Below are 19,711 nucleotides of genomic sequence, written 5' to 3' on the forward strand. Positions count from 1 at the left end.
GCGTGTGCGTGTGTGTGTGTGTGTGTGTGTGTTAGAGAGAGAGAGAGAGAGCGAGAGAGAGCCGGAGGAGCGAGCCGACAGACGGACTGCGGGAGGAGTGTTGCCGTGTTCAGGGACAGCAGCAGCAGCAGCAGCTCCAGGACACACAGCGCTGAAAATGGGAGTCGAAATCGAGACCATCACCCCCGGTGACGGTAAAGCCGCTGTACACTTAACGTGCTTGCGTGCAGCCATAGAAACAGCGCCTTAATTGCGTCATGTTCCCGTTATGTTAAGCTTCCTTTTGGTTCCTCCACAGGACGGACTTTCCCCAAAAAAGGGCAGACGTGTGTGGTGCATTATGTCGGTGAGTTTGAGTCTTTGACCTAAGAAACTTAACCGTACATGCATGGACACATTCTACACATTAGGCTACTCCTGTGGCTCCACATAAAGGCCGTCCAAGTGGCGTGACGGCTGTGGGCAACTGTCTCCTGCACCCGTTATGAAAAATAGCTCAGCGTGGTAATCCTCAAAGTATCGCAGTAGATAATGTGAATCCTCACAGGAACGCTGTGAGTGTTGCATTCAGAGCGACGTGCAGCAGGACAAAGTATGCACAGCAGACATTTTTTGTGCCTCAGACCTCTCCAAGCAGTGATTTCTCAGTAGGGCAAAGAGGTATTACTGTCAGTCACCGACCGGGCTGCGTGGAAATTTAACCCCTTCCTCGCTTTTCTGCTCCCTGCACATTTGCGCTTCGTATATTTGGTTGGGTGAAAATGTGCACAGCAGCATCAGCAACAGTAGTGGTGGAGGTGGTGTGTCCCGGGGACGGTGCTCTGGATTCACCGCTGCGTAAAATAATGCGCGCCTCAGTCTGGGCCGACCGCTCCGTTACAGCCTCATGAAGACCACTGGATGAATGTGGTCATTTGTCTTGTTTGGAGAATTAACCAAAGGAAAAAAAAAAAAAAAAAAAGTGGTGGTGGTGGGTGGGGGTGCAGGCTGATTCCGCCGCAGGGTTCACTCAGAGCACCAGACAGACCAGAGCAGTCCAGACAGCAGGGTTTTAAATCCCGTCTGATTTCCAGCGCTTTTCTGTCTTTGTTGGAGTTTCTCTGGGGTCGTGGGGGTGGGGGGTTTGGTGGCGTTTAGCTGAGCGGATTATAACTGTCTGGGTGACTACAATAATAGCAGGCTCAATCCTCTAATATTTTCTAGAGAATTGCACATCATGTGAGTGGAAATGAGTATTGGTCACTAGTTACTCTGGAAGAGTTAGCAGTATTAGTCATATCCTTTATTTTTAACACCACCTTTGTGCCACCAGGATGCAGCCATAGGACTGATGTACAGCACAGGCTACAACTAAGGCTTATTTTCTGTATTAATTAATAATCACAGGTATACTCATCAGTGAGTGAATCATTTGGTCTAAAAATGCATACAAACGAGGAAACGAAGTAGCTCACTGAGAGTCCACATTGTTGACAGCTTAAAGTGTCTTGTTGTCTAACCAATAATCCAAAACCGCAGGGTGCATATAAAGACTGATAAGATCTTTAGAAAGCCATAAAAACAAACAACAAACATTTGAAAGTCTGGATTTTTTCCCCTTGTTTTTCTAGTCTTACTGACCAGTTCAAGCACTTTACACTATAAAAAAAAAAAAAGGTTAAAAAAAAAACAAACTAATAATGTAATAATGTATTCACGCCATCACACATGTAAGTGCCACAGCCAACGGTGAAGGGTATTTCAATTCTTTATCAAGCTGTATTATACAAACAGCTCTGTGAGCCTGTATTGTATAACAGGTTTCTGTAACAGAAACCATATTCACCACTGTCATGTAGCGGGTTGGCATGCTCAAATATGCTAGTTAGCAATCATTAACGCTATTAGTTTTGCGGCTTTCTGTATTACTAAAGCATTGAAGTAAATTTAAAAATTTGCCCTGATGCTGGTGCTAAAGGAAAAGCTAATCATCAGTTTTATGTAAAACCTGCACCACAGATAACACTGTAAGCGGTGCTCTATGCTCTGTGTAAAACTAGATGCTAACAGCACTGTGAGCCTGCATTCTTTTTAATAGGCAGCAGGGGGCGAAGTTGCAAGCAAATTTCCAGTCCTGTAGTGGTCTACAGGAAAATGGCCCCTGGCCTTGACCTCTGTAAATACTTTTCTGATGAGTTTACGGGTTAAATAATTTGTTAAACATCACATGGAATAAGCGTTAAGTCTATTTTGTAAATTTTGGTCATTCTAAGTATTAGAACGGAGGATTATCTAGAGTGGCTAAGACTTATAATTGACACGCGGTTAGCCAATAGCTGTGCGGTTTCACAGTCACAGCCAGCTCTCACTTGTCACACTGAGATGGCCACAGTCAAAAGCTCAGCTTGAGGCTTCATAATGAGCTTTCACTAATCAGTGAGTGACTATGTCCATGTTTTTCACTGTCATTTAAACAGAGCTTCAGCTAAACACTAATGTTTGCATGCTAACTTACTCACAGTGTTAAAGCTAACACTGTGTGCTAAGGTTGCGTAGTGTGTTTGCATGCTAATAGAGTCAGTGCTATTAGGTTTGTGGCTTTTGCTGTTGCCAGAGTACTGCAAACATTAAAAATGTGCCCTAATGTCAGTGCTACATGAAAAGCACGAGGGGGACATGAAGTTAGTGGATCAGCAAAGCCATCAGGAGTTCTTTTCTGGAAATTGCACACTGCTTCGTGGGAATCCCTCCTTATGTTGCTGTTGAGAAGTAAAAGTAGTGGACAGACTGACAGATATCATTAGCATGCTTTGCAGTGTATTAAAAGAGAATAAAATGTAAATGTAGATCCTGTCGTGGACTCCCCAGCATGCTAGACTACATATTTGTCTGCACCTGTTCTTAGTTTGGCACAGCTTGTTGCCTGGTAAGACAGACATAACTCACCCTGTAACACAAGCCTCTTTGCCTCGAGATTATGTAACTTGAAGTAAGCGCTGATTTAGGCTTTGCAACGCAAAGCATTTTTTTGAAAATTTGTTTTCAGGCTTGAGCCTGCATTGGTTCTTTTTTAATATCCCACAATCTACAGGATTTCCTCTCTGAGCCGTCTCCCTTCCTGTCAGCTTAAAAAGCAATCTTGACATGAAACAGGATATTCCATTACACAAGCAAGTCTTTTTTAATGCAGACATCTGTGTGAAGATCAAAACTTGGCTTGTCTGGGGTTTAGGAACAACTCTGCATCCAGGAAGCAGTCAGTGTGTGAGAAAGTTGCTACTGGGTTGTTTGCACTGCAATGCTTGGATTGGATCGGACCTTTCAGCTCATCCAGATTATTCCCTCAGGATGATATCTAGATGTCCAGAAGAGAACAGGACACCCACTTTGCTGCCTGGATTACAGGCTGCATCTTACCACCTCACCTCCTGATCTGCGTATTGACATGTGTGATATTCCACCTACACACATCACAGCACACCAAGCTACCACAAGCACACACACACACACAAACATACACAGACACAGACACACACCCTGCCATGATGATGCTAATAACAGTAATAGCGCTAGCAGAAATAGTGTTGGAGGGCTGCTATTCTGTGCACTGATGTCTGCATTTTCCTGACTGTCACTGTGAAACCCACCATGCAGACAGCTGCAGCTTCTATTTCTGAATCCTCAGAATCCCTTTATTTGTACACCCAGTATAAACACAGCAGAGATGATGGCTGCCAGACAAGCTTGTAAGATGTCATTGTTTCCAATGGTTTTATGAAACATCTTGTAAATGCTGGATATTAGCTGGCCTGAACATTCTGTGAGTGATCGGTCCTGTAATTATGCATGTTCAGAGGTAATAGCTGGCTTTTACAACAGCTGGATAAGGGCGTGCGCCAGCAGTTGTTTCTATTTCTCTCTCACAACATACCTCCATCTCTCCGTCTCCTTTTTTGCAGGCTCCCTGACAGATGGACGGAAGTTCGATTCCTCTCGTGATAGAGACAAGCCTTTCCGGTTTAAGATTGGCAAGCAGGAAGTGATCCGAGGCTGGGAAGAGGGAGTAGTGCAGGTAGGCTGGAGAACTTGGAGAAACGGCTTAAGAAGATAGTAAAAAGGTTAATATCAGTAACATTACAGTGTTTCTCACACCAAGACTTTACAGGGTGGGTTGCTGCCCAAGTACGGTGACTCATTTAAGCATTTTTACTTTTATTCGATTATGACATCTGCCGTCACTTTACTAGAGAACTGTCTTCTTTTATTTTGAAAGGCTGCCAGGCAGCTAACCCCAGCCCTTTCCATCTTGTATTTTCCCCTACCAGCTGAGTTGCTGACCAGGCTGCTGGTGTGGCGGTCTTCAGTATCTTTCAGCTGGTTTGTAAGGATCTGGTCCTGCGGTTGGACAGATTCCAGCTCCACTATCTTGGACTGTAGCTGGTGTTGGTAGTCCTTGCTATGCAATGGGCCACTCTTACCAAAACCAGAAACAGATGGAGAACTGGGTCATGTGCTGCTATGCTGAGCTCTCAGAAGCTGTACAGCAGAAAAAAAGCCTGCCTTCAACAGCTGCAGTCCAAGATGGTGGAGTTAAGAGTTTAACTACAGGGCTCACTGAAGATGATAATTCACTAAATATATTATTATTATATATTCACCCAGCCTCAAACAGAAAGTTTGTTTTTACAAAGTTTCAGTTACTTTTCAGTCCAGTTAACAACCATAGACTATATGTAAAAGATGGGAATAACCACCTTGACATCATCCACTGGTGTTGGAGTTCTTATTTTGAAGTCTCAACAGTAGAATTTTGGCTGCTGCCATCTTATTTTTCTGGAGCCAGAAGTGACCTTATTTATAGGAGAGGTTGGAATGCTAAGTTATCAGCTAGTGCTAACTAACTTGGTTAGCAGACTCTGGGTGCATCACACAGACACGGATAGCTGCTAATTAGTCCTAAGAGTTAAAAAACAACAAAAAAAAACACTAGAATTTCAATCACAAGTTCAGTAAAAAATTCCCAAACGAGTTGCGAAATATATGCAGGTGGCCGTTGATGTGCCTGACCGCTCCACCCACGTAAAGTCTATGTGGGAACTACTTTGCCTCTGGGAGTAACAGCCAATGTTTTGTGTGGCCAGTTATTGGCTAGATAACTGATACAGCAGCCTAATCTGCAATATTTGATGAAGTTTAGGCTGCACTAGTTTTTTTTTGTGTGTGTGTGATTACAGACCCACCATGAATGCAGATCTATGAAAAAAGGGAGTTTGAAGCAAAATTTTCATCAGGCAAAAGATTAAAAACTGGGACTGCATTTTGCAAAATGTCTTCCTCTTTTGCTTTCCACTTGGACAGTTTGCAGACATGCAGTCAGGCCCACTCAAACACGATTAGCCGTTACTACTCAGACTAGAAACGGGCTAGAAAACTGACATCAGAAAAATTCCTGGACTGATAATCTTGTTCAGATTTTGCTTGTGTACACATGTTCACTGTTACCTGTTTATAAAGATCAGTTTCATCAGACCTACAGCAAATGCCACTGCTCCTGCTATCACAGTAGCTTGGACAGTGATTTTTTTTTTTAAATCCATAAAGTCATGATTCTGCTACTTGTCTGGTTACAGGTCATGTAAGTAGATTGATTATATTACTGTGAATTATGAAATTCAGCTGATAGGAATGAGGTGCAGATATCAATGAATCTGTGTGCTTTGGTTGGTTGGACTGGGTTAACTGTGGAAAGGAAATAAACAGCTTATTATGTGGTCTTAAAAAGTCTTAAATTTGTATCTGACAGACCCCACAGAAACCCTGATACTTCACATATAAAATAATGATCAGGCAATGAATCTAATCATAAGCTCTGTGAATTTATTCCAATCCCGTCAGAGGACTTTCTACAGTGTATTTTATGCCACTGATCATACAGATTCTGGGGGAGAAGTCATGCAGCTCAGCGGCTTCAGCAGTCATGATTTAGAGGCAAATGTAATTGGGAAGGTTAGAAAGAAGATGCATTTTGTTACTGAAACACATGAATTTATTGACATAGTTCTTTTATTGAGTTTTCGCTAACCAAGCTTTCCATTAACTCTCCCTCTGTGGACCAACACAGCAAGGACTCAACTCCATATCTCACCCGCTCAGCCATGGAGCATTTAAATGAGGCGGCTGGTGTTGCATGTGTGGACGTCCTGTAGATTCACAGCAGCAACTTCAAGTCCTCTGTGCATTCAGTGGGCTCTTTAATATCCCTATAGGGTATCTAGAGTTAGATTGCAACATTTGCTATTGTGCAATAAAGCAGTCAGAGTGGGTACACCGTGGATAAGATTGAGAAAAACTGAAGCATCATTAGTAAACAAGATATTTTTACTGTCCCCTGTGGCTTATTATCTCACTTCCACAGCAGAGACAGCATTATGATCCAATTAACTGTATCTTCTAGCAGAAGAACTGCTCAATAACAATCCATTGTCTTTGTCCTGTTTCTTTCTCCTCCTCTTTCTCCTCTTACATCCAGATGAGTGTTGGTCAGAGAGCCAAGCTGACCTGCTCTCCTGACTACGCGTATGGAAACAAAGGCCATCCGGGCATAATACCACCCAATGCCACGCTCATCTTTGATGTGGAGCTGCTGGGTTTGGAGTGAAACAAACCCTCTTTTTTTTAATGTTGTGTGAGTAATCTGCAAAAAGTTATAATGTGACCTTGTTGTTGGTAATGGAAGTTTTAGCTAGATCACATATTCACCAGGCAGCCCAGGATGTAGCACAGCAAAAGCTCATAAGCTATGTAGCTGTTATTGGTAAGCTAACTGCTAGCATGCTTGCAAGTTGAAGTCATGCTTGACCTAGCCACCTACATTCATTTTCTTAAGCTTTTCTCTCTACCACACTTTTAATAGATGAACTGGTATAGTTGTCATTTCTTTGTTGTCCCCGTAGGACACAGCTACAGTATTTTAACACACTACTATAGCACAATGCTTAGCTAGCTTTTTTGGTAGCTATATTTGTAGCTACAATACTGACATATTCACTCATGAATATGAACTGGCTAAATTTGGGTTGAAAACTGAGCTAATGTAGCTGTGTAGATGTGTATCGCTTCCGCTACATGTTTAAGTCGAATCGCACACTGTACAACCCTGTTACAGTGGCATCTTGTTCACAGGATTAGAATAGGTTTTTGTGTAATCTATACTTACATGTGTATATTTATATAAGCTACTTTAGCAACCAACATTCACACTTTAACACTGATGAAGGCTTGTATGCTGAAACTCAAAGGTTTTTGGATAAAAATGTCATGGGAGTGAAGGCATTCTGTTATTTATTTATTTACTTTTTTTAAAGCTGCCACTGAGGTTTTTTTTTTTTTTTTGTATTTTAGACAAAATGACATCACCCATTGATTTCTGGACACTGATTTTTGAAGCTTCAATGTTAGTGGTTTTTTTTTTCCATGACTTTGTTGGTTACTCTGAACCAGAAATGACCGTATTTAGAGAAGAGGATGGAGTGTTAACACTCAAAAGCTTGGTTTACAAACTGCATCCAGAAACTATACAGGCATAACACAAAGACATCGATACCTCATAATTAGTGTAAATTAAGACTAAAAAATAGAATTTCATTACAGTGATTCAGCTTAGTGAATGTGAGGCTCAGCAGACAGCTATGGGCTACAGCTCCCTGTGATTGGAACACCTGAATTCAATGATTTGGATGGGTGAGTGAATACTTTTGGCAATATAGTGTATATGCTATATTCCATCCAAGTACCACCTCAGTCAAATCCAGATTGGATCCAGAAGGTGCTCCTATTCAAATATTTTTCCATTTGTCTATCGGGGTCTCATTGTTGGGGTTTTCCCTCTAACATTGTAGGGAGTTTATCTCATAACATGACTGGTGTTGTGAATTTGCACTAGATGAATAACACTGAAGTGAGTGTGAATGGTTGTCTGTCTCTCTGTGTTAGCCCTGCGACAGGCTGACGACCTGTACAGGGTGTACCCTGCCTCTTGCCCTATGTCAGCTGGGATAGGCTCCAGCCCACCTGCGACCCTGAACAGGATAAATGGAAGAGAATGGATGGATGGATGGATGGATTGAATGGAACTTCTGGCTAGATGCCAACCGTTGAATACTTATGTACTAATTAGTACTACAGACTGTTTAGTTTGGATTAAAATTTAGAGCCATCTTAAGTTTCAGAGGTACCACCTGTGCATCCTAAAATGCTTTTAAAATAAGATGTGCTGCTTCATGTTGTCCTCACAGGTGACTTCCTACATGGGCGACCAGGAGAGAAGCTAGGAGAGTCTGCACTTGAGGCTCAAGTCAATATTCCACTACGTATTTCATCAAACTATGACAGTTTGTTTTATTTTGTCTCTGTGACTGAGTTGATTCTGTTTTTCCATCCTATTCTTCCTCCTAGAAAACCATGGGCCATAACCTTACAAACTTCCATGTTCTTAATCTTAAAATGCTAATTAAATTGCTTTTCTTTGTGTTTTTAGAAGTGTTGTGCATGGTTACGCTGAGAAGTACAATACCGATGAACCATTAGCAGCAACATTCATCTATTATGAGTCAAACTCATACTGATGTTATATGTTTAACAGCTTGTTGTATTCCAAAAAAAAAAAAAATGTACAAATGCATATGAAAAGCACACATTTGTATCCCTACCCAGCTTCAAATTGGGTTAAATAGGCTTAGGGTTGAATTTAATGGCTACTTATAGTGAAAAGTCCTGGGAGGCCTTAAGGGTGCAGTACAGGAACTGAGTTTCTGTGTAACACCACTGTGTTTACTTTTTCATCACTGTTGCTAAATGAAGCTGGCGCAAAAAAAACAAAAAACAAGTCACAGTTGTAGATAGCTCTCATGTGCCTACATATTCTCACCAGATACACGGTTACTACCTTGCCCTATCTGCATGTTGTAGGTCTGATGGAAACTTAGTGTGTACATGCTGAAAGCTTTGCATCTGATTTTGTGTTATTACTGCCTTCTCATCTTGCCAAGTCTTTAAACCCCATTTAAAGCCATACACAGGTCGAACAGTGCAAAGATGGGATTTGTGTGAACGCACATCAATTGGACTTTGGTTATTTTTGTGTTACAAAAAAAGGTGGAAATGCTTGAAATGAAGGGGGCAGTGTCAATCAAATTGTGGCCTCCCCTGATTTATTTTGTGTAACTTCAATTCTGTATTTTTTCAGATGCTAACTTTTTATCTCCGAGAATCAACATAGCTGATGTTCAACCTGTGATGATAAATCTCTTTTTTTGTTTTATTTTATTTGATATTTTTGCCACTGTAAAGTACCACACTGCCTAACTGAAGTCTGTGTTGTCGTTAAAAAAAAAATTGCTGACACAGGCAACCTAGTGGTTTTTGTATCTCAAAAAAAAAAAGTAGTTTTAAATGGAGTTTAAATGAAGGGATTTGCTGGCCTGGCTGTCTGATATTGACTGTTGATGTTGCATATTGGCCAAGCTGCAACCGGTGTGGCAGCAGTCCACCTCTGTACTGTGTAGTTACGTGCTGATGCATTACTGCAGGCTAAACCAATGAAGACATATTTAAAATAAAAGAAGTGCTCTCCACCTTCCTGTGGAAAATTGTTGTATTTTTTCCCACTCTACTGTATTTGATTTATGACAGTTTTTCTGAATTAATAAAACACAAAATCCTATTCATTGAACCAAATACACAGTGCTAGAATGGCCAGTAGTGGCTGGATTGAAGCAGGAGGTTTGAAGTGCAGACCAATCAGATGTTCATTCAGCAGTGTTGAAGGTCACAAAACAAAAACCATGTTGGCCACGCGTGCCGCGTGGCTTTAGCGGCTGCCTCTGGTGTTAAATGGGAGCTTTTTTATTGACTGATCACTCATCCACAAGTCATGCCACTGTCTGGGGGAACCTAGTCAACTAAATTAATAAACAGCTTACATAATGAACTTTATTAACATCAGATCAACACTATAGAAATGATTGTTTTAAATTATTTCACCACCAGGCCTACAAGCTGTAAAATAAAGCTTTTATGCACATTTCATCCTTTATGCAATAACATTTGGTACGACGTAGAACCTTTAAAAGGTGCTCAGGATGCCTGGGGACTTCGCCTGAGGGGAGAACTATGAAGCAAGTTGAACATAAGCATTTTTTTTGCATTAGACTGACAAAATTTAAAACCCCAGTCAGAGATAACAGGTATCACAACCGTGGTTATCAACTTCCTCTGTTAGCCCAGGCTTTGTGCATGCTCACATAAAAACGGGGCTGATGATGCATCATTTGACTCTTCTTCCAGTCAAAACGGATCAATTTGATTTATACTGAATTAGTACATTTTTTATTATTTGTCTAGCTTTTTATAACTAAATTGGTTGAGAAAGCAAGTAATACCATGTTCTTAAAAATTTTGAAGCTAGATAATGAATTAACCAATAAATTCAAGCTGAGTCAACCATTTCCATATACTCTGTTTATTGTTGGACAAATTTGTTGGAATTGAGTGGTTTGTTAAGCAACAAATATCATGAATATGAACTTTTGGCGATTCACTCCTCCGTGAATCGCCACCTTATCGTGGTGGAGGGGTTTGTGTGCCCCAGTGATCCCAGTAGCTATGTTGTCCGGGGGCTTGTCCCCCTGGTAGGGTCTCCCATGGCAAACTGGTCCTGGGTGAGGGTCCAGACAAAGAGCAGTTCAGAAGACCCCTATGTTTGCAACAACGAGGGAACAGTTTACCCTGCCCGGGATAGGGTTACCGGGGCCCCACCCTGGAGCCAGGCCTGGGGAGGGAGCTCGAGGGAGAGCGTCTGGTGGCCGGGCATTAGCCCGTGGTGCTCAGCCGGGCGCAGCCCGAAGAGGTTACATTGGCCCGCCCTCCTGTAGGCCCACCACCCGCAGGAGGTGTCGTAGGGGTCGGGTGCAGTGTGTGTCGGGCGGTGGCCGAGGGCGGAGGCCCTGGCGGACCGATCCCCGGCTATCGAAACTGGCTATTGGGACATGGAATGTCACCTCTCTGGTGGGGAAGGAGCCTGAGCTAGTGCGTGAGGTTGAGAGATACCAGCTAGATATAGTTGGGCTCACCTCAACGCATGGCCTGGGCTCTGGAACCAGTCTCCTGGAGAAGGGCTGGACTCTGTTCCAGTCTGGAGTTGCCCTCGGTGAGAGGCGGTGAGCTGGGGTGGGTATTCTTGTATCCCCCCGGCTTGCTGCCTGTACGTCGGAGTTTACACCAGTAGACAAGAGGGTAGTTTCCCTGCGCCTTCGAGCTGGGGAACGGGTCCTGACTGTTGTTTGCGCTTATGCGCCGAATGACAGTTCAGAGTACCCACCCTTTTTGGAGTCGCTGGGTGGGGTGCTGGAGGGTGCTCCATCTGGGGACTCCATAGTCTTGCTGGGAGACTTCAACTCTCACGTGGGCAATGAGAGTGAGACCTGGAGGGGCGTGATTGGGAGGAACGGCCTGCCTGATCTGAACCCGAATGGTGTTTTGTTATTGGACTTCTGTGCAAACCACAGTTTGTCCATAACGAACACCATGTTCGAACATAAGGATGTCCATAAGTGCACATGGCACCAGGACACCCTAGGTCGCAGGTCGATGATCGATTTTGTAATCGTATCATCAGATCTGCGGCCGTATGTTCTGGACACTCGGGTGAAGAGAGGAGCTGAGCTGTCAACTGATCACCACCTGGTGGTGAGTTGGATCAGGTGGCGGGGGAAGATGCTGGACAGACCTGGCACACCTAAACGTATTGTGAGGGTGTGCTGGGAACGCCTGGCAGAAGCCCCAGTCCGGGAGATCTTCAACTCCCACCTCCAGCAGAACTTCGACAGCATTCCGAGGGAGGCTGAGGACATTGAGTCTGAATGGACCATGTTCCGCACCTCCATTGTTGAGGCTGCTGCTCAGAGCTGTGGCTGCAAGGTGGTTGGTGCCTGTCGTGGTGGTAACCCCCGAACCAGATGGTGGTCACCGGAGGTGAAGGGAGCCATCAAGCTGAAGAAAGAGTCCTATCGGGCTTGGTTAGCCTGTGGGACTCCGGAGGCAGCTGACAGGTATCGGCAGGCCAAGCGGAATGCAGCTCGGGCAGTGGCCGAAGCAAAAACTTGGGTGTGGGAGGAGTTCGGTGAGGCTATGGAAAAAGACTTTCGGACGGCATCGAAGCGATTCTGGCAAACCGTCAGGCGACTCAGGAGGGGAAAGCAGTGCTCCACTCACATGGTTTATAGTGCGGGTGGGGTGCTGCTGACTTCAACTGAGGCTATAGTCGGACGGTGGAAGGAATACTTCGAGGACCTCCTGAATCCCACTGACACGCCTTCTGTAGTGGAAGCAGAGTCTGGGGACGAGGGAGATGACTTGACCATCACTGGGGGTGAGGTCACTGAGGTAGTTAAACAACTCCTTGGTGGCAGGGCCCCTGGGGTGGACGAGATTCGCCCTGAGTTCCTGAAGGCTCTGGATGTTGTAGGGCTGTCTTGGTTGACACGCCTCTGCAACATTGCGTGGAGATCTGGGGCAGTGCCAATGGATTGGCAGACCGGGGTGGTGGTCCCCATCTTTAAGAAGGGAGACCGGAGGGTGTGCTCCAACTTTCGGGGGATCACACTACTCAGCCTCCCCGGTAAGGTCTATGCCAGGGTGCTGGAAAGGAGGGTGCGTCCGTTAGTCGAACCTCGGATTCAGGAGGAACAATGCGGTTTTCGTCCTGGTCGTGGAAGGCTGTACCAGCTCTTTATCCTCTCAAGGATATTCGAGTGTGCGTGGGAGTTTGCCCAACCAGTCTACATGTGCTTTGTGGACTTGGAGAAGGCATTCGACCGCATCCCTCGGGGTGTCCTTTGGGAGGTCCTGCGGGAGTATGGGGTGTCTGGCCCGTTGTTGCGGGCCAAATTAGTCTTTGTACAACCGCAGTGAGAGCTTGGTCCGTATAGCCGGTAATAAGTCGGATTCGTTTCCTGTGGGTGTTGGACTCCGTCAGGGCTGCCCTTTGTCACCGATTCTGTTCATAATTTTTATGGACAAAATTTCTAGGCATAGCCAGGTGGCAGAAGGCTTCTTCCTCGGTGGCCTCAGAGTCTCATCTCTGCTTTTTGCGGACGATGCGGTTCTGTTGGCTTCATCAGGGGGTGGCCTCCAGCTCGCAGTGGAACGGTTCGCAGCCGAGTGTGAAGCGGCCGGTATGAGAATCAGCACCTCTAAGTCTGAGGCCATGGTCCTCAGCCGGAAAAAGGTGGAGTGCTCTCTCCGGCTCAGGAACGAGTTCTTACCCCATGTGGAGGAGTTCAAGTATCTCGGGGTCTTGTTCACGAGTGATGGGAGAAGGGAGCGGGAGATCGACAGACGGATTGGGGCTGCCTCTGCAGTGATGCGGACGCTGCACCGGTCTGTCGTGGTGAAGAGAGAGCTTAGTGTAAAAGCGAAGCTCTCGATTTACTGGTCGATCTACGTTCCTACCCTCACCTATGGCCACGAGCTTTGGGTAGTGACCGAAAGAATAAGATCGCGAATACAAGCGGCAGAAATGAGTTTCCTTCGAAGGGTGGCTGGCCTCTCCCTTAGAGATAAGGTGAGGAGTGCGGCCATCCGGGAGGGGCTCAGAGTAGAGCCGCTGCTCCTCCACATCGAAAGGAGCCAGTTGAGGTGGCTCGGGCATCTGATTAGGATGCCTCCTGGCCGCCTCTTAGGTGAGGTGTTCCGGGCATGTCCCACCGGGAGGAGGCCCCGTGGTAGACCCAGGACACGCTGGAGGGATTATATCTCTCGGCTGGCCTGGGAACGCCTTGGGGTCCCTCCGGATGAGCTGGAGGAGGTGGCTGGGGAGAGGGAAGCCTGGGCTTCTTTGCTTAGGCTCCTGCCCCCGCGACCCGGCCCCGGATAAGCGGAAGAGAATGGATGGATGGAGTTCAGAGTGCAGAGCTAGGGATGTGAGCTCAGTGCTGATATCATTAACAATGGATGGAAACAATCTGAGACAGAGGAAGAAGAGTGTGGAAGAAGTAGTGAATGAGCACGAAGACTAGGAGAACAGTAATTTTGTATGAATCTTCAGCAACTGTGATAGACCGTGTTTTTGTTCATGCAGTTACAACTCACATTTCAGTCATACAACTCAACAAATGACTGATTTATACTAAGACACATTTCTTGAAACCTTCCACGCTTTTCTTAAAACTCTCTTCGCAAAACCCAATTTTCAGGCGACAGTCATGAAGCGTCTTGTTTTCAGGTTTGCCTGTGTTCCCCGTGCCTTGTGAAGTTTGTGTTTGTTGGTCGTTCCGTGTTACTTCCTGTTTCATTTTGCTAATCTTTTGTCTCATTTGTATTGTTTAGTTTTTCTTCCCCTTGTTCATTAGTTAGATTCTATTTTTCTGTGTCCTCTTTCCCTAATCACCACGTGTGTGTATTTAAGTCCTCCGTTTTCCTCCGTTCCTTGTGTCTTTCTCCTCAGGTAATGTGTTTACTTGTTCTGTGTTTCCTCACGAGTCCTTATCCGTTGGATTATTTGCTCCTGTAGAGCTTTTCATGTTTCCTTGTATTTTGTGAGCTACCGGCAATAAAGCCGAGTTTTTGTTTTTGAGTTTACATTCAGCTTCCTCAGTCCTGTATTTGGATCCACTCTGCCTGCCACACTTATGACAGTGTGTACTTTTGCAACACCAGGGGCCTATTCCAGGAAGCATGTTCAATAATCTCTGAGTTTAAAAACAAACTGAGTTGACCAATTCTGAGATCGGCAACTCTGAGTTTCCTGTTCCAGAACAGCTGATCAGAGTTAGTTCAATCAACTCTGAGTATGTGCACTCTGAGTTAGCGCGTGCGTGAGTAAAGAAAGAAATCCATCATGGAACTCTGATACCAGGAGTCACCATGGCAATGGGTAAATAAAGAGCAGAGCCTCCATTTTAATTTGATGGATGAAGGTTCGCACGTGTCAGTGTGGAGCATGACGAGTTAATTTAATCAGCCTGACCCACTCTGACATCATCATAGGCAGAATAAAAGTTTGTTACAAAATATATAATTTCTTTTATAATGTCTGCTGTCATCATTTACACAACTTGAGCTTTCATCAGATGAAGCTGAATCCTAATGTTTGATTTATAAAATTTAATTATTCAGCTGCAGCCTGACGTACAAACTGCAGGAGACAGAAAGTGAAGATAAAAATGTGGAGAAACAGCTCAGACTGAGTTTACTGACCAACCTGGGTGTTAGTGACTGAGACAGCAGCAGACCCCAGGGGCAGAGCTGACCTCAGGTCAGTTTTTTGCTGCAGTTTATGACAATTCAGTTTATGACCATTTAATTTTTTAAATAATTATACAGTAAAAATGGACTCTATTGATGGAAAAGCAACCTCAATTTATTCATTTTTTTAAAAATGAGAATTTTGTTGTTTCTGCCATTACTTGATAAATCAGAGCAATGAGATTTACAGAAAAACTTCTTTAATGTTTCCAGTTTAACTGTTTCTAATCTGATCTAAGATCAGCTTCAGTGATAGATGATGGCTCTCTGACAGCCACAGCAGAGATGTTTCACTGAGCCACTGTTAAAGGTCAGAGGTCAGTCAGAGTTTGATATTTAACTGAAAACATTCAGAGCAGCTTTCCAAGTCTGTAATGAATGTGAAGTTTTACCAATAAAGGCAAAAAGATTAAAATGAATATCTCAGCTTTATAGGATTTAAAAAATTTCAGTTCAGTTTTGGGAGGAGCCATTTTAATTAAAGAATGCAGATCATGTCGGGAAATGAATCCATTATGAACGGATCCGGACTGGATGAGCTGGAAAATGACTGAATCCTGACCTGGATCTGGGCCTTATCCGGTCTGAATCCCTGATCCATTTGGATCATCCTGCTGTGAAGGTGGACTTGGACACAGTTTGTGGATCCGTTATAGAGCCTATGATCAAAGATTTAGGTGATTTACAATGGAAAATATGTCAAGATTCATACTCTGAATTTCAGACATCATAGCTTTCCAAATGATGATTTTAGTCACTTTAAATCCATTTAATTCAGTTTTCAAGTCGTAAAATCATTTCAGCCTCATCTTCACTCAAACATTCACGTCATCTCCAGGATCCAGACATTTTTCTGTCCAAAGTGTGTTCTGTGTCTAAAGCTTCATCCACATCAGTGTGATGTAACAGTGATGCTACAGTAAGTACAGTAAATGCTTCAGAGGAACTGACTGACAGTCTGACAGCTGCAGCTGCGCTCATTATAAATCCATGACATCATCGCTGTCTCCGTCCTTACAGCCTGTTGACTGTAAAAGCTTCATGTTATGCACAAAAAATAACAAACTAACATCTAGCTGGGATTTCAGTGCTTGTAGAAACATAAACGTCTGCAGATGAATTCGCTCCTCTGATGCTCTGACAGCCACTTTATGAATGAGGAAATGAATGGGAGAGTCAGACAGGTGGTTCAGGTGCAGCAGGAGGGGAGGAGTCAGAGAGACACCCAAGTTTGTTGGATAAAACCTGCCAGGTTAGGTTCACAGAGTCTGTTACCCCAGTTACTGACTCAGAGTTGGAGTTAGCTCTCTTTCTGGAACTGAAAACCTGAGTCTCCCTCATTTTAGGGTTAACAAACCCAGAGCTGTAGCTAAACCTGCTTCCTGGAATAGGCCCCAGAGCTGATAGCTGGAGAGGGGCAGATTAGCAAGAAGAGAAGCAAGGAAAGGAAAGGACGGGGGGTTCAAAAACAAACAGCACCTGATGAACAAACATACAATCTTCCTGAGTTGTGTTTGAGAGGTTTTACCATTGTTAGTGTTATAATGTTTATGCTGAACAACATTTCAGCATTCAAGCCTCCATCAGGAAGTCAGACTTTATGGAAACAATGGCTCATTTTTTAGTGGTGTCCCACCAATAGAAAACCTCCAGCTATGGTCACAGTGGAATATTCTACCAGTGATACTTGACCAATACTACGTCACTGCTACTTCTATTAGCAGTCACATGATCAAACACTAGTGGGCCATTTCCATTGGCAGTCATATATGCCTGTACTATAACAATGCCTCTATTATGTTTGACACATGATGCAGTATGTGTCCAATTATGGGCTATTTCATACTTTTCTCTTCCAATCTGGTGGAAGTTAATCTTGGTTTCCTGTGTTTCTTTTTCCAGAACTGTGCAGATTGAGATGGTTTTTGGCACAGTCTAATCTAGGCCTCTTGTTCTTGAGCGTAACTATTTGTTTGCATCTTGTTGTAAGTATTTACATTCATGAAGCTGCTTCATGTTTGTAGACTTTATCAATGTCTACAACCATACTCTCAAGGACACTCGGTGTCCTTGAGAGTATCCTTGACTTGTTTAGATGTTGAAGGCTTTTTCTTAACTGAGGAAAGAATTCTGCATTCACTTTTCCTTTTGTGGTCTTTCAGCCTTTTGGTGTTGCTGAGCTGGTCAATACATTCCTCCTCTTTTAAAGTCAGATTTTGCTCTCTCTGAGATTTTGGGTTATAATGAGCTCCTCTGTCATCACATTAAAAGTTTCAGGGAACAGATACTGAATGGAACAGACTCCAGTTCTTTTATCTCCTAATTTGAATAACAAGGGTACAGGCCTCACCTAGCCATGAAACTATTGAGTTAATTTTCAATTATTTTGGGGGGACTATACATGAAAACAGCTGTAATCCCTAAACAGTAAATAAAATACTTTTGTTCAAAGTAAAGCCAACAGTCTGGATTTCAGTCACATCTTTAGTGTTTGATTTAAAATCCACTGTGGTGGTGTGCAGTCAAATTGACAGAAGTTGTGAGGGGGCTGACGGGCTGTTCGTCCAAGTGACTCGGGAGGTAATGGTGGAGAGTGGGCAGGCAGGTGAATTGCAAGTAAATGTTTTTGTTGCAGGTCTGAGGCCTCGCCAGAAAGCAGCGCAGATGATCCAAAAGCTCCACAAGGAAACAGGAATCCAAGAAAACAGACGCAGGAAACAAGACTTCAATGAGGGATTAAACAGCAAAAGGAAACACTGAGTTACAAGACAAACAGCAAACACATTTACTAGTTTCAGAGATAACTTAGCACCACCATAACATCAACAATTGGACTTTTCCTTTTCAGGGTTGTGGGGGGGTTGGAGCCTATCCCAGCTGGGCCAAGGTGGATTCGAACCCAGACCTTCTAGCTGTGAACCGTGCTGCCTGCGTTTTGCATCTTTATGTTTATTTTGCATCGTATTTCAGTTATGTGGCTTCTCTTTGTAACCATTTTGCTTTGTTGTTTCATGTCATGTTCTCATTTTTCTTTTTATTTGAGCCATTTTTGTTGGATTTTTTTGCCTTTATGTGTAGTTTTATTTTGCATCACATTTTAGTCATTTCAAGTCTCTTTTAGTCATTTTTGCATTAGCTGCTTGCATCTCTGTGATGTCATTTTGTCTTATTTGGGAATTTTGCAACGCTTGGTGATAATTTTGGTCACTTTTTATTCATGTTCTTTTCATCCCTCACTTTTAATAATCCATCAGTAGTGGCTCCATAGTGTTGTGGTTTACACATTGACCTGACAAATGAAAGTTCCCTGGTTTGTTGCCAGGAGGAGACACAAATCCCTTTGGGGTTGTGTCAAGAAGTTACCCGCTGCCAAATCAAACTAGTGGAGCTACCTGCGGTGGCTTTAAGAAAAAATCCATGTACAACATTTATATTTTTGATCCTTATGTTGTTGAGGATGAATATTATTGCCTAAGTACAGTAACCTGGGCAACACGCAGTTTTTTTTTAAATATTTTCTTGTCTGAATGTCTGAGTACATCATGTAGGGTTTTATTTTTAAAACTGTGTGGAGTCTTATGCAGTTATGGAGGCCGGACAAGACAAACAACCTGTGGGAGGTGTCTTTTGGCCATAAATTTGACTAAAGCAGTGCCTGTTTTTTCCCAGGCAGTCAGAAAAACGGAACTGATAATTGTTCTTTTTTATGTTTTATTTTTGTATCTTTAGAGTGTTGTAAAAAGTGGTAGTTAAGTAACAGTAACAAATGCTGTCTAAAAGACTCATCACACAGGACACACAACAGCAGATATAATTTAAGTATTGTGGTTGAAAGAAACATGTTAAAATTGTCTCTTTTTTTCATCTTCTTTCCCTTGTAGTCAGGTCTCGCATGAATACAGAACGATGTGATGTAATGATATTGTTTTCATTGTTGTGTGGAATTCTTTTTTATAGTTAGATGAAGGAAACACATCTGAACACTGAAACATCATTTGAGCAAATAATTTCTCATAATCGAGCTTTTTGATTAAACTGCATTCTGCAACAATGATCGCACGCATCGTGGAAGGGGACTCAGATCAGATGGAGGAGGACCAGACATCAGAGCAGGAAGGTAAAAGCTCAGAGTACCAGCTTTGGAGGAGCCTGAAATGGGGCGAAATGAAGCCACCAAAGTCCATTATGGATAAGAAGTGTTGTGTAAGCTTGGGCACTGAAGTTGTGAGATTTGGACACTGGCCTGTGAAAGGAATTATCTACACAGGCCCTCCATGGTCTGAACAGACTGAGGCAGCCTTGTTGTAGTCTTGTTGTAGTCTAGTAGAGGTCTCACCTTCAAGGGGTATTATACTTTTTGTCCTTATTGAGACATGAAGATCATTTGTTACTTTGACGGACTGCCTAATCTTTAAGAATCTGTCTCCAC

At 43.5% G+C, this 19,711-nt stretch overlaps 1 protein-coding gene across 1 annotated transcript; it reads left to right on the top strand.

The window, feature by feature from the left end:
• On the top strand, nucleotides 1–9,611 carry fkbp1ab (FKBP prolyl isomerase 1Ab). The gene is made up of 5 exons (XM_030733988.1): nucleotides 1–194; nucleotides 299–346; nucleotides 3,939–4,051; nucleotides 6,509–6,664; nucleotides 8,274–9,611. Exons 1-4 carry the CDS (start codon nucleotides 158–160, stop codon nucleotides 6,635–6,637), a joined length of 327 nt encoding a protein of 108 aa, XP_030589848.1. The 5' UTR covers nucleotides 1–157; the 3' UTR covers nucleotides 6,638–6,664; nucleotides 8,274–9,611.
• The last annotated feature ends 10,100 nt before the right edge of the window (nucleotides 9,612–19,711 follow it).

This window comes from Archocentrus centrarchus, chromosome 7 (assembly GCF_007364275.1).
Source record: "Archocentrus centrarchus isolate MPI-CPG fArcCen1 chromosome 7, fArcCen1, whole genome shotgun sequence".
NCBI lineage: Eukaryota > Metazoa > Chordata > Actinopteri > Cichliformes > Cichlidae > Archocentrus > Archocentrus centrarchus.